Source organism: Silene latifolia, chromosome Y, assembly GCF_048544455.1.
Source record: "Silene latifolia isolate original U9 population chromosome Y, ASM4854445v1, whole genome shotgun sequence".
NCBI classification, from domain to species: domain Eukaryota; kingdom Viridiplantae; phylum Streptophyta; class Magnoliopsida; order Caryophyllales; family Caryophyllaceae; genus Silene; species Silene latifolia.
The window spans coordinates 141561492-141577439 of record NC_133538.1 but is presented as its reverse complement, the minus strand read 5'-3'; the positions used below and the strand labels follow the sequence as shown (position 1 = coordinate 141577439).

General features: G+C 38.0%; 1 protein-coding gene across 1 annotated transcript; it reads left to right on the top strand.

The window, feature by feature from the left end:
- The first annotated feature begins 9442 nt into the window (after window positions 1-9442).
- On the top strand, window positions 9443-11887 carry LOC141629075 (uncharacterized). The gene has a single exon (XM_074442140.1). The coding sequence runs from the start codon at window positions 9443-9445 to the stop codon at window positions 11885-11887; it is 2445 nt and encodes an 814-aa protein (XP_074298241.1).
- The last annotated feature ends 4061 nt before the right edge of the window (window positions 11888-15948 follow it).

The following is a 15948-nucleotide window of genomic DNA, read 5'->3' as shown; positions in this document are numbered from 1 at the left end:
TTGTCTAATTTGAAAACATGGTTAGGCAAATCATTGTTCTCAAAACCCGGTGGTTGCTCTACAAAGACATCTTCTTCCAAATATCCATTTAAGAAAGCGGTTTTGACATCCATTTGGAAGAGTTTAATGCCTTTGTGAGCCGCAAAAAGCTATAAGTAATCGTATGGCCTCAAGTCTAGCTACCGGTGCATAGGTTTCATCGTAATCAATACCCTCTTGTTGGTTATAACCTTGCACCACTAAGTCTAGCCTTGTTCCTTACGATTTCTCCCGAGTCATCAAGCTTGTTGCGAAAGACCCACCTAGTACCGATGACGGTACGATTAGGCGGTCTAGGGACTAAGTGTCATACCTCATTTCTTTTGAATTGATTGAGCTCATCTTGCATGGCAAGTACCCAATCTGCATCGATCAAGGCGATCACATTTGAAGGCTCAATTTGAGATAGGAAGGCATTATGGGCACAATACTCATTGAGGTGAGCGAGATGGTTGACGGATGATCTCGTTCGAATTCCCGAGTTGAGATCGCTTGTGAGATTAGTGAGTGGATGAGAGCTTTGATGTTTCCACTTCTTTGGAACAATGGTTTCTTGTTCCCCCTCAACAAAGATCGATCCACGATGACTGTTTCTATTGGCCTGGAAGGTCCTTCATCCTCACTGTTTTGGGCTGCTTCAGTTCTGGAGGTGGATGCAACAGTCGTTGGGTCTTTTGCTTTCAGAGAGGAATCAGAAGTATTACGTGTTCCCCCTGAGTTGCTGCTCTCCTTTGAAGGTGACAGTCTCGTGTCTGTTGCAATTCGGTCTTTGGGAGCTTCTTCATCCGTGAACACGAAGTCTTTTCGAACAAGACCAATCTCAAACTCATCATCCTCTTCCTCATCATCATCATCCATGTTTTGTACCTGTCCAAGCACACTAGATTCATCAAAAATGACATGGATGCTTTCTTCAATTAACAAGGTTCGTTTATTGTAAACTTTATAGGCCTTGCTATGATCGGAGTATCCAATAAATACTCCTTCATCACTACGTGGATCGAACTTACCCAAGTTGTTTTTACCATTGTTGTGAACAAAACATTTGCTTCCAAAACATCTAAAATATGAAATGTTTGGTTTTCTTCCACGCAATGATTCATAGGGAGTTTTATTTAAAATACTCCTTATCATGACACGATTATAAATGTAGCAAGCGGTATTTACCGCTTCGGCCCAAAATTTCTTAGGCAACTTACTAGTTAATAACATTGTTCTAGCCATTCCTTCAAGGGTTCTATTCATCCTTTCAACCACACCATTTTGTTGTGGGGTTCTAGGAGCCGAGAAGTTATGGTCTACACCATTGTCATCACAATAAGCACCAAATGATGAGTTTTCGAATTCGGTTCCATGATCGGTTCTCATTGAAACAAGTTTTAAACCAAGTTTATTTTGAATCTTCTTTAACCAAATTAGAAACTCATCAAATGTCTCATCCTTAGAGCTTAGGAAGAGTGCCCAAACAAACCTAGAGTAATCATCAACAATGACACACACATAACGACTACCACCTCTACTTCTAGTTCTCATTGGTCCACACAAGTCGATATGTAAAAGTTGCAAAGGTTGAGATGTACTCATAATTCTTTTGGATTTGAAGGAACTTTTAACATGTTTACCTCTAGCACATTCATCACATACTTTATCAATGTCAAATTTTATATTCGGAATGCCTTCAACTAAATCAAGTATTTTAAGGGTATTAAGAGTTTTTGTACTAACATGACCAAACCTTTTATGCCATAACCAAGGATCATTGTTCATTACACTCATGCAAGACATGGTGTGACCGGATAGAGAGTTCAAATTAGTTAAGTAAACATCTTTGACACGTCTTCCTTCGAGTATTAGTTCATTAGTAGTGGCATCAAAAATTCGACACATATTAGCATGAAATTCAACAACATTACCCTTATCACAAAGTTGAGAAATACTAAGGAGATTATGTTTCAAACCTTTGACAAGCCGCACATTGTCGACACAAAGTAAGGATGACTTACCAACTTTTCCAATACCAATTACTTCACCTTTCTTGTTGTCACCAAACCTTACCGTGCCACCATCATACGCTTTAAGTGAGAGGAATTGGCTTTTATCACCCGTCATGTGACGAGAGCATCCACTATCCAAGTACCAATTGCGGCCGCCTCTCACCAAGCCCTACACAAGATTAGTTTTTGAGTTTAGGAACCCAAATGAATTTGGGTCCCTTTTTGTGATCAACATAACTTGTGGTGTCTTTATTAATGTCCATTTCTTTTAATGCTTTGGTGTTCTTATCAATGTCATCAAAACGTTTTGTACAACCATTAAAAACATGACCATTGTCACCACAATAATTGCAAATGATGTATTCTGGAAGACCTACATACTTCCTTCCTCTAAAATCGTTTTTAGGCTTGGATGCAACAAATCGGTCCCACTGTTCCATTTGAACCCCAAACCAGCTGATTTCTCACATTTCTCGGTTTGATTCGTGAGGAAGTTTAACACGGTTTGACTTCCTTCCCATTTTTCGGTGATGTTCTTAGCATTAACAAGTTCATTGGTCAAGTCATTGACACGAGAGAGAAGGTGCAAATTCTTTTCCTTTTCTCTTTTGAGTTCATCATTGTTAGCACTTTCTATGGACAATCTTTTCTCAACAATAAAGTCATGGGTGTGATTGTTGAGTTTAGACACGAGATAAACGATTCTTTCTTTGGACTCTTCATATTTAGATGTCATCTCGTCAAGTCTCTTGCTTAGATCAACGACTTCATCGGATCTATGGTGAGGAGAAGACCTAGAAGTGCTACATTCGGGCATACCTTTTTGAAAGAAAGTAAGCCTATCATGGAGATCTTCTATTTCATTCTTGAGACAAACAACCTCACTTTTGAGACACTCATTTTCATTTTCCAACCATTCACTTTTTCTTTTGAATTTGTCTAAGTCGTGGTCAGAAGCAACGATCTTAGAGATCAAGTTTCTCTTAAGTCTACAACTTCAACTACAAGGTCATAGATCTCATTTTCAAGAGCATCTTTGTCCTTCAAAATGTCATCACGTTCCTTGGTTAGTTGGGAAACTTGCATCACCAAAGTTGTGTTGACATTCTCAAGGTCGAGACGTCCGTGGGGTCAACCTAAGACGCTCTAGTTCTTTAGTCAAATGCTTGTTTAACTTGTTGACTCTTTTGACTTCATTATATGCCTCGAAATAACAGAACTTGCATCTGTTGCTTTTAGTTCATTTTTCAGATTAAAGTTCTCTTGAGCAATTTCCTCAATCTCATTTTGCATTATATCAAGCTTATTAGTTTGAGACCGACACTTATCAAGAAGTTGATCAAGAAGCTTACATACTTTCTCTTTGGAGTAAGTTCTAGCCTTGGCCTTTAGATGATTTACCTCGTTGTCGGAATCGGAGTCGGAATCGTCGGGGTTAGCCATGAGACATCTTAATTGTTCAAGTTTTGGGTTTTTTGAGACCTTTTCTTTACCATGATTTGCAAGACACATTTTAGCCTCAAGTTCCTCCTCGATGAGTTCCTCATCTTCCTCGGAGTCGGACATTCCCCATATAGCACTCATGACTCTATGTTTATAGTCTTTTTTAACCTTTTCTCTTCTTTCCTTAGATTTGATTTCCTCCCACTTGGGACATTCTTTAATTTGATGAGTTTTGTCACCACATTTAAAGCATCCCACGGTGGAAGTAGGTCGTCTCTTAGGAAAGCGTCTTTTCGAGTAATTATTAGTGAACTTTTTGTTACCTTGTCCATTGACCAACCCGGCTAAGTTTCTTGTGAACATAGCAAACTCGTCTTCCTCCTCATCTTCTTCATCACTTGGAGAAGATGTGAGGGCAAGACTCTTTCCCTTTGATGACTCACTAGAATGCTTATCGAGATTAAACTCGTGAGCCATTAGTGATCCCATTAGTTCATGAAGAGATAGGGTTGACAAATCTTTAGCTTCCTCTATGGCGGTGACTTTAGGTTGCCATTTAGGGGTTAGACTACGAAGGATTTTTCGAATGATGTCCTCGGACTCGAAATTCCTTCCTAGACTTTGAAGCTCATTAATTATACAAGAAAAACGAGAAGAAAAATTATTTAAAGACTCGTCCTTTGACATTCTAAACATTTCATATTGTTGCATGAAAAGGTCAATACGGTGTTTTCTTACTTGGGACGTCCCTTCATATGCAAGTACAAGGGAATCCCAAATGGATTTTGCTTAGTAGGACACCCGAGATTCGACTAACTTTCCCCTCACCAACACAACGTTGAAGAATCGACATTGCTTTGGAATTCTTTTCGGCAAGCTTGAAGTCGTTCTCATTGTAATTTCTTTCCTCTTTTGTCTTAGTGAAACCGTTAAGAATATCGGTTTCCTCAATGACAAGAGGTCCATTTTGGATGATGTTCCAACATTCATAATCGATACTTTTGATGTAATGTTCCATTTTGAGTTTCCACCATCCAAAATTCGAACCGGTAAAGACCGGGATCTTGGAGTGTTTCTCGGAATCCATTACCCACGAATCAAACTCTAAGGCGGTTAGCCTCGATCAAGAGCACGAGGCTCTGATACCAATTGTTGAGTTTATGGATTCAAGTACCTAAGAGGGGGAGGGGGTGAATTAGGTACTCTTTTTTAAAAATTTTAACTTCAACTTTATTGGATTAAAGTAAGTTAAGTGAACAAAAGAGATTAGAGGATACTTTGAATAATATAGAAGGATTGAACAAGTATCACGATGAATGTTTGCTGAAGTATGAAAGCAACAATCGTTCTGACTGTATCTATTTGTCTCAGTTTGTGGAATATGACTGCAGACCAAATGCGACAAGATGATGAATCACACTTCTAAGTTTAAGCGAAACAAAACAAACAAACAAAGTAAAAAACAAATGGAAATAAAATAAGCACTTGAACACGAGATTTTTGAATTGGTTCGGCAAGAAACTCAAGTGCTTACGTCCAATCTACCTTTTTATTACTTTCCTTTAGTGATCTACTCCGAAAACTAAAAGACCCTTGTAATAAAAGACGCCAACCTACTCCGGTTGCAAAGCTAGTACAAGAACTACTCCGTTCTATGACAAGCTAACTCGCAATCTACTCCGATTGCCAAGAGTTAAAGGACTACTCCGTCCTAGAACTTAACAACTCACAACCTACTCCGGTTGTCAAGAGTTAAAGACTACTCCGTCCTAAACTCTACTAACACACTTAGAATGTTATAGGATCAAGTCTCCACTAACACATTCTTAACAAAGAATAGAGGTGGACAACTTTTACAAGATCAACAATTCTTAAGCAAGAGAGTTTAGTATAGAAAAGCAACAAATGTACACGATCGTAACAACTTGAAGACACTTGAAGACTTTTAAACGATTTTGCAAAGACACGGTTTTAAACTCTTAAAACAATTTGCAAAGTTGGAAAAATTAAATCGAAAAAGTCTTGGGAATTTATGGAGAGGATGCACGGTTTATATAGAGGAGGTGAGTGAAGGGATTGCTAGGGTTTTGAAGGGTCAAAGACCTCACATGTGAAGGGCAATAGCAACCACCTAAAAACTTGCACCAAAAAGGAGTCTTTTGCAAAGGTAAGAATAGAGAAAGAAGGTTTGAAAGACAACCTTAAATGCTCATGCAATTTCAGAAAACAAAGGATGTGAGACAAGTCACATGATGACAAGTTAACACCAATATGGCAAAAAGCACTTTTTGTTTTCTTAAAAACCAAAGGATTGAATTTGCATAAAGAGGAAACATTTTGAATAATTCAAACCACTCTTTATTGGATACTACCTCCTTAATAAAATCAGATTTTTATCTTTGAAAATAAGAGTCACGTGAAAGCATTTGAAGGATAAAAAGGAAGCTTCAAGTTTTTACGAGTTGTGACAACAATCCACTCAGCTGTTTACTTGTTAAAGCAACAGTCATCTGGACTGTTTCTATTACTCTAATATACTTAACTTTCTTGCTTGTACATTAGATGACACACGACTAATTACAATGGGATAATAAACAACTTCAACACTTCTTAATCCAAGCTTGATTACATCATTAATCCTGAAAAGGTAAACTAAGATAACACAAATCAAATGGGCATGTTATCATCAACATAAGGAACCCAACAATGAGTACTCATGTTTAATTAGTATCATACACATCATTGCTCCTTATCACATTGATTAAATTAGTATCATAAATTCGTCTCTCGTATTATGTACATAAAAATTGTATCATTGCACAGTGTCTGCCACGTCATTAATCCGCGCCACCGCCTCTCCTCCAATAGGAATCCACCATTTCAGCAATCCATATATCCACCTTTTGCCCGTTAGTAGCCCGCCATGTGTTTGGAGGGAAAGTTGGAGGGAAAATTTTGTTATATTGGAGGGAAAATTTTGGATTAGGAGGGAAAGTTGGAGGAATTTTTATTAAAATCTATAATCTTTTTCATGTCATAATAATATTATTAATCCATATTTTATTCAATAATTTATATACTCTCATATCATATACTATAACATTTTTATTTACAAAAAAAAAACATTTTTATTTACTTTTTCACATTTTACCTCCAATTTAATTTTTAGGGTTTTAGTGTTTCTATGTTTGATTTATTTTAAGGTTGGGTGTTTTTAGGGTTTTAGTATTTTTAGGTTTGATTTATTTTAGGGTTGGTTGTTTTTAGGGTTTGTTTTAGTATTTTTAGGTTTGGCTTATTTTAGGGTTGGTTGTTTTTAGGGTTTGTTTTAGTGTTTTTATGTTTGGTTTATTTTAGGGTCGGTATTTTTAGGTTTTGTTTATTTTAGGTTTGGTTGTTTTTAGGGTTTGTTTTAATTTTTCTATGTTTGGTTTATTTTAGGGTTGGGTGTTTGTAAGGTTTTAGTATTTTTAGGTTTGGTATATTTTAGGGCTGGGTTTTTAGGGTATATACTTAACTTTCACTATCTTTACTTCTATTTTAGTTATTTTAATTTAATTTGAGTAGTTTGAGAATTGTTAACAAGATAATTGTAGTTAAATAAGATTACTATGCTTTTTAGGAAAATAATTTTCTTATGAACTAAGGATCTCAAAACAGCATCTGATAATTTGGCTCGTCCTATTATCGCTAACTTCATGTAACTTTTGAGGGATCCTTCGTTAATTTTTGGTAGCAGTTATAAAAAAAAAACCTAATAACAACAATAATAATAGTAAAAAAATAAATAAAAAATAACTTAACCCCACTTATATTTAGTTAAAAATACAAAAATATTTTAATTAAGTTTAAATTAAATTTAACTCGAATCTGATATGACCCGAAACCCGCTATCTCGACCCGTAACCCACATGAGTGACCCGATTGACATCTCTATTCATAACACATGAAAGTGATATAATTTTGTTTAATTCTTATTAATAGTTAATTGTTGTATTTGAGTCAACTTTCGGATTATCTTTAAGTTAATGTGAGTTTATTTAAATTTATTTAAGATACTAACAATAGTTAGCTAATTTTATTTAAGTCTAATTAAGTTAAGTTAAGTCTGAGTATCTCTAGCTAACTCAACTTTATTAAGTTAAATATACGAAATTAATTTAACATCTAGATTAATTATGTTATGTAAAGTTTATACATTTAATATGAAATTTTATAAATAAAATTTAGTATATTTTGTTAACTCGTCCGATATCTTTTACATAAAATTACAAAATATATCACATTTTATCGTCTAATATCGATGAAATTTGTAGTATTTCACGTAATCCTTGATCATTATTCAGGATGTGAAGTCCGTTATCGTCGATCATTATTCCAGATATGAAACTTAAAACATTATCTCAATGAAATAGTCGGGTCGTGCCTTTTGACACAACCAGCAACAAAGCTTTGCAGCAACAACTCCCATTAAAACACATCCCTGCCATTAACACCAGCTCACACCATCTTCAATCCCAATGCTTCAACCCCAATCCCTTTTCCGGCCGCCGTGAATCCATCCGCTACCTTCGTGCTTTGTGCTAGATTCGTCTCGCCTCTCCGCTATTGCACTCACTCCAAATCTCACCTAAAAACAGTAAAAAAAAATCCCCAATTTATACAAAACCCTAAACCCCCAAAATTGATGGATACCAGCTGACTAATCAATTAATCAAGCAACAATCAACAACAATGGCGTCGAGTTTCGTTTCTCCGAATCAAAAAGTACCTCGCAAATGATACATTCAATAGATGATTTTCCCGCTAAACCTCACGGCAACAGATCCAAAAATTAAGGTTGTTGATAATGTTGTTGAGTTTTGTGGAATGACTATCTCTCGTACACCTTGCTAAAGTGACGTATCCAGGTCATATAGCATATAGGATGCGATTCATTTGTTGCTCTTTGTTAATGCTTTTGTTTCAAGTTTATTTTGGACTGCACAATGCAGCCATTTTGGGCAAGCATTCCCAGCGAGTCAGCGTTGTTAACACGGAGTAACATTGTGCACAGTCGACCACCCACCTTTATTCTCGGGTGCCCTTCAGACACACTATGGTAATTCTCGGGTGCCCACCTTTGACCTCCATTACTAAGATCGAATAAGCTATTTTAGTTAGAGTTTGAGTTGAATTAGTGTTAATTATGCTCAATTTTGAGAAGAAGAAAAACGAGATCTTTTGAGTAAATTTGTACAAAGATTAGATCTTTTGAGTATTGGTGAGGTGAGGGATTTTTCAAAAATTAATTAATTAATATCAAAATAGGGAATGAAGAAGGATCGGAAGAAGTTGAAGACCATTGATGTGGAGTAACATTAAAACGGGATTGTGATGGTGGCGGAGACGGGATAGTATAAATGCTTTTAGGCTTGTCTCGTGCCAGATGTGGTGGTGGTTGGTTGAATGTGGGTGCGGTTGAGGGGAGGTATTGGGTGCAGTGGTGGATCGAAAGGTGGCTGGTGGTGCCGGAGACGGGATTGTATAATGAAGGTGGCTGGTGACGGAAGGTGGGAGAAAATGAATAGGATATAAGAATGTTGTGTTTTAAGTAAATTAAGAAAATGAAATGAAATATGATAGTAAAAAATAATAAAAAGTTTTTGGAAAAAATAAAAAGCCTAATTAAAAAGAATGACTATTCAACTTCTTAAATTTGAATTTGAAATTTAAAATATTTCAGTTTTTAGTACCAAAAATTACAATTGAAAAAGATTCTATATGGAGCCCACAACTTTACACGTGTCATGCTACTACTGGCCTGTGTACCAAGGGCCTTGTACACCCCGTGTACATGTAGCCTTTTCGTCAAAAATGTGTCTACACAATAGTGAGGATTTCATCAACTCACAATAAAGCTGCTCCCAGGGAGGAGCATTAGTGATAATATTCTGGTGGCTCATGAGGCCATTAATAAAATCTCGATGCATGGTCATGGGAGGCAATCATTGTGTGCTTTCAAAGCTGACATGAGTAAGGCCTATGATAGAGTCCGGTGGGACTTTCTGGAAGCGGTGTTGATAAAATTGGGTTTTCCAGAACAGCTGATAATGCTTATAATGAACTGTGTTACCTCGGTGAGCTATGAAATCTTGGTGAACGGGGAACCCCTTCCGCAATTCAAACCTAGGTGTGGACTGAGGCAAGGGGATCCTTTATCTCCTTACTTGTTTATCTTATGTATGGAGGTGCTCTCCCGTAATATTGTTCATGCTGATGAAGTACGGTTGATACATGGAATTCAGCTGGTCAGGGGGGTTAAGCCTATCACACATCTCTTCTTTGCGGATGACTCGGTCTTCTTTTTCAAGGATAAAGGGGATTCAGTGGTCCATTTGGTACAACTCATCAATGAATTTTGTGGAGCTTCGGGCCAAAGACTTAATGTCGATAAATCAGGGATACTCTTCAGCCCGAATACGACCTTGATTAGGGTACAAAAGATACTAAAAGCCTTTAACATCAAGCAGAATGTTGGCATTGGGAAATACCTTGGGATACCGGCGGAATTTAAAGAATCAAAGAAAGGTATTTTTGATGCCCTGATCGAACATGTCACCAAACGTATTTCCTCTTGGAACGGGATTTTTCTATCACCAGCAGGACGTCTTACTCTGATTTCATCGGTTCTATCCAATCTCTCAAATTACTTTCTATCGGTCTTCAAAGTGCCGGTAAGTGTGGCAAAAAAGATTAATTCTATTTTGACACAATTTTGGTGGGCGGGGTGTAAGCTGGGTAATAAGGTCCACTGGTGTAGTAAAAACTTCCTGAGTTTACCAAAGAGTACGGGTGGTTTAGGCATCCGAAATGTGCAGTGTCTGAATAAAGCTCTGTTGGCAAAACATGGGTGGAGAATCGTTTCTGGCGAGAGGTCTCTGTTTTGCAGGATTTTTAGGCAAAAGATCTTTGGCACCCGGACCTTTAAACATGGTTTAAATCCTATCAGGGGTTCTGGGAGTTCTTGGGGAGTACGAAGCATTCTCTATGGTCTAACTACTGTTATGGAACACATCGGGTGGAAGCCGGGGATTGACTCGACCTTAAACGTCTGGACGACAAGATGGGTGGGGGGAGAGAGACCGGAACCTAGGACAATCTGGCTGGATCAGGAAAATGCTCACTTGGCTAATCTTCAGGTAAGAAATATGCTGCACTCTAATGGTTCCTGGAATGAGGAGTTCATACAGGAGTTATTCACGAATGAGTGGGCGACTCGAATTCTTGCCATCCCACGTTGTGAGGTTAGAGCGGGGGATAAGGTGTATTGGCCACACACAACGTCAGACATGTATACGGTGAAGAGTGGCTATGGTCTGATCTTTGAGGACTTTATGGAAAAGGCAGGAACAGCCAAGGATCGCAGTAGACTCAACTCTCGAGGTAGGATGTTTTGCCGGAAAGTCCTTTGGAAATTGCCAATTCCACAGATGTGGAAGGTCCTGTTATGGCGAATCATCACCAATGCTCTTCCGATTGGATATGAGTTCGCTAAACGAAAAATAGAGGTGGATGACTCCTGTAGTATGTGTATCGGCGAGCCTAAAAACATGGAAACTCTGGAGCACCTTTTTAGGGACTGTGGTCTCTCATGTAGAATATGGGCAAGCTCGGATCTAGGAATTCGGGTGGAAGGGGCAAGGGACATCCCTATCTCTGACTGGATTACGGACTGGATCCTCTATTTGCGCAAAAGAGAGGAAGGAACTCATCAGGTCATTCATTTTGTGGCTATCATATGGTGTCTATGGACCACGCGAAACATGCTGAAGTTCCAGGATCTGACTCTTAATTTGAACGTGGTCATGAATTTGATATTTAAAGTAGTTCGGGAGAAGGTCCACATGCTTTGTAAATCACTGGATTCACCACAACCTCGGGTTAGTGGGTGCACTGAGGGGGAGGTCATGACACAAAGAGAGTCTATGGATATTCGTAATGGTCATCCGGTGTGTGTTGTTGGTAATCCAGCGGGATGTGATGTAACACGGGTGAAAGTGGATGCCAGTTGGAATCAGACCATGGAAGCAGCTGTAGGGTGGATTGCATATGATGAGATGGGGCAGGAGCTAGGAAGAAGACAGGTGCACTTAAGAGCAGAGTCGCCTCTACAAGCGGAAGCTTTGGGTGTACGTGACGTAGTGGAGTGGGCAAAAGCAAGGCATATTCTTCACCTTGACATTTCATCGGATTGTTTGCAGCTAATCAATCAATTGGCAAAGGTTGCTACGGAAAATCACAAGATCGCAGGTGTCCTTCAAGATATTCGGGAATCTTTTAGTGCTTTCCATTGCTTAGCTTTTAACTTTATTCCAAGGCATCTGAATGGCATTGCGCACAGCCTAGCTCAGCAAGCCATGAAAATGTAAAACCTTTTATTTACAGCTGTCAAAAAAAAAAAAAAAAAAAAATAAAGCTGCTCCATGGTGTCTTCAGAATTGTCTCCCTGCAATAGCATTAAAGCATATCAACATCAGCAAAGTAAATGAGAATCGAAACAAAGGAATTCAGAGTACTAAAGTACAAGAAAGTTAATTGCAAGACCGAATTCAAAGTATTAAAGTCCAATAAAGTTAATTGCAAGATCTCTAAGACCATCCCCAAGCAGAAGGTCGAGATAATCGGGTCACCAATATTTTTCTTCTTAATCACACCTTAATTATCTTGACCCACTTTTATCCTCCCAAGCAGAAGGTCACGACCTAGGTTAGCAACCCAATTATTTTCCATTTTCCAGCCAATGAGAGACTGTCACCTACCGGGTCACCATACTCAACCAAATGTCACCTTCCCTTTGTTTTGACGGTTGTACTTTTTTTTATTTCCAGCCAATAGAAGAATGCCACCTACCGGGTCACCAACAAGGTCACCAACTCAACTCAAGGTCACCAATTGACTCTGAGTTATTCAAGGTCACCAAATTACCACCTTAATACTCCTTAATTACCGTCATTAGGATGACCCAACAAGGTCACAACCCAGTTGGTGACCTTGCTTGGGCATGGTATGATGGAGAAATACTTTTTGGTTTAATTTAAAAGCACATGTTTCTCTATATATAATAAGTAAGCACAATCATAATCTCTGTCAAACATTGTTCAACACAGGTACAGCTACATCAGCTAGCCTTACTTTCTTTAGTTACCTACTTACCTCCCATGCTTTGAATGAAAGTTTACACAAAAGTCACCTCACCTTACATCTACTTCCTTTCAATCAGAGATTATTTCCCACAAATACACTGTACCCACTAATTCCTCTTTAATCCAATAAACAGCAGCAAAACCCATTGGTCCTCCTAAAAATGGCAGAACAACCTAACACACCATACACCCCACCTACACCCCCTTCACCAAGCCTTAATCAGGCTATTGTGAGTCACACGAGTAATTATAAAATTAGCCCTATTACTACTTTAATTATATTCATACTAAAATAATTATGTCATCCTGAGAGGTGATCAAAATAACCAAGTTCTCAGATTAATTCTTTCCTGGTCTGATCTATTAGCCAACCCGCACAAATCAAACATTTTCTCAACCAGAACAACAATAGCAATGTGCGTCTCCTGATGCGAGTATGGTAAATATACCTCCCTAAATGATAGTTGACATTTAAATTTTTACTTTCCAAATGACAAGGATTGCAAGCATTCATTCAAGCAAGTTCAATCAGCTAAATATCACATGTTATTCACATATATAAATGTTTAGCACCTTCGTTAATCATACTATTAACTTAAATCTAATAATAATGGTAATTACAATTCTAAAACCATGGAAGAGAAGAAGGAAGGGTTAAAAAGGACTGACACAGAGTAAGGAAAGAGCGAAGGGGGGAATTTGGGCTGCGAAGGCTGAAATTATCTGGGATGCAAAGGCTGAGAATGTTCTTTACAGGGCTCAACATTGAGAGTACAAAGGCCCAAGATTAAAACAGGCCGAGCATAAAGCTACAAAGCCAAACGGTAAAAAAAAACCCATGCAGATAGCCCCAAACCCGCCCATGTAGAATTCAACTATTCATCCTTGCAACAACTATTCATCCTAAATTTACTGAATAGTTCCTAGGCCTCCTTACTTTTAGTTAAGGGAGGGATAATCCTATTGGAAATCCCGTGCATCGCACGGGTTTTCCAACTAGTCTCATAGTAAACTCAAAGGCATTCATCTCATATACAAGTAGTGTAAGACATATCAATATATCATTTATTTCATTAACAAATTACAAAAAAAAAAAAAAAAGAAAACACGCAGTTATCAATTATCGTCGTAGATAGAATCGTAGAGATCTCATATTGATATTTATGTGACTTCCTCGCGTTAAAGAATTCATGCTTTCAATATTTGTGTCAAAAATCACTGCAAAAAAATCATGTCAAAACTAAAAGAAATCCCATTAAAGAATTAATGCTTTAAATATTTGTGTCAAAACTTGCTGCAAAAAAAAAATTATATCAAAACTAAAAGAAAAAAACAAAAAAAAATTTGGTTAGAATAAATGTGAAAAATAAAACTGAAAATACAAAACTTAAGCAAAAACTTACCGTTACTTCTATACTACTTAATCCTTATGCACATAGCAAGGTGTATACAATTGAAATAGGAACTTGTTGCTCTCCCAGTCGTTCTTTAATACAATTTCTACCTGCACAAAAATTCTGAATGAGAAAAACTACCAAAATCATATCTAGAAATTCACAGGATGAAAAGATAAAAAAATAAAAACAACGCAACATAAAAGTATTAAAACGTGAAAAAGTAGTTATACTCATGCGAGGGAAGAGAGATGAGACACTATGGGGTCGTTTGGTTGTATATAAGAATTTGTATTGCCTAGGAAGTCATAAAACATGTGAATTTGGAATTCATGTGAATTGCAAAAACATGTTTGGTTGTCATGGAGGAAGTGCAATTCATGTAGGCATTCTAAGTTACCTAGGGGGCCTAGATAAGCAACTTCCTCCATTGTGGAGGAATTGGAATTCAATGTGAATTGGGGTAACCAAACAACATACCCATTTTGCAATTCACATGAATTTAAGTTCATGCATTGTTTAGTGGGTAACCAAACATTTGTTGGAAATAGGGGCTTTATTTAGCTAAGTCATTTTTCCATCTTGTCCCACATTGGTGAGGAAAAGAAAGATGTATGTGTTTATATATCTCATCTTGCCTTACACTATCACTAGTGGGTCAAGGGAGGCTTTTGTGGAAGCCTTGCGAGGTGCTTAATTCAGCTCGCACACGCGCGCGCGCGCCGTGCCTGGCCCGGATCCGGATTCGGGATTCGGGATTCGGGAATCAGGAATCAGGAATCGCCTACGGCGGGCTGTGCCTATCTTTTTGGGCCGCATCCGAGTTTTATTTTGGACTGTGTTCTTCTGTGTTGAGTTGAATAAGTCAGTCCAACTGACTGTCAACAGGAGGGTCATGCTCCACGTTTTTAGCCCTTGACTGCAACTTCTTAGGAGCACGTTTTGCTAAACAAAACTGCTTCTGTTGCTTCTGTTTTTGGCTATAAATAAGAGTCTGACCTCTCTATCAAAACACACAGAAAATCAAATCATACTCTCTTCTCTTCGTCTTCTCTGCTCTCTCATAAATTTCTGGGTATTGCTGATTTGATCGTTCCAAGTCTCACAGTTCCGAGTGGGCGGAATTGCGTGGGGACTGTAGTGTTAACCTTGGGGAACTACCGGCACTAGCTGATCGCCACCACGGTCGTACCGGAGAAATAGTTTTCAAGGCAGTGGTTTATAACACGGCACTACATTCGGGTTTATTTCTCATCGCTTATATTTTCGTCTTCGACTGGTATTTCTATTCTCCTTCTGTTTCTGCATCTTTCGAATAACAATTTGAAAACTATTTAGTTGCTGTAACTATGTCTGTTATGTCGAAAATTGCTCCTGAATTGGCGAAATTGGAGTCATTAGATGGTCATAATTATAAGCGCTGGTCCCAGAAATTATTGATGTATTTTGAGCAGTTAGATATTGATTACGTCTTATTTAATGACCCGCCTAAGCCTATCACCCCTACTGATGCTGAGAAAACCCCTCCTCCCTCTAAAGATATTAAGTCTAATGAAGAGGATATTGCAAAATTTGTGAAAGACAACAAAACTGCTAGGTGGCATATTCTGAATAATATGACAAACACCCTTTTCGACTTATTTGCTGTGAATAAGTCTGCTAAGTTTATTTGGGAGTCTTTAGAAACTAAGTATGGGGCTGATGATGCTGGGAAAAAGAAATATGTTGTGGGAAAATGGTTGGAATTTCAAATGGCTGACGGGAAATCCATCATGGATCAAGTCCATGTCTATGAAAACTTATGTGCTGATGTTGTGAATGAGGGCATGAAACTTGATGACATCTTTGTAGCTAATGTTCTGCTAGAGAAATTCCCTCCCTCCTGGTCTGATT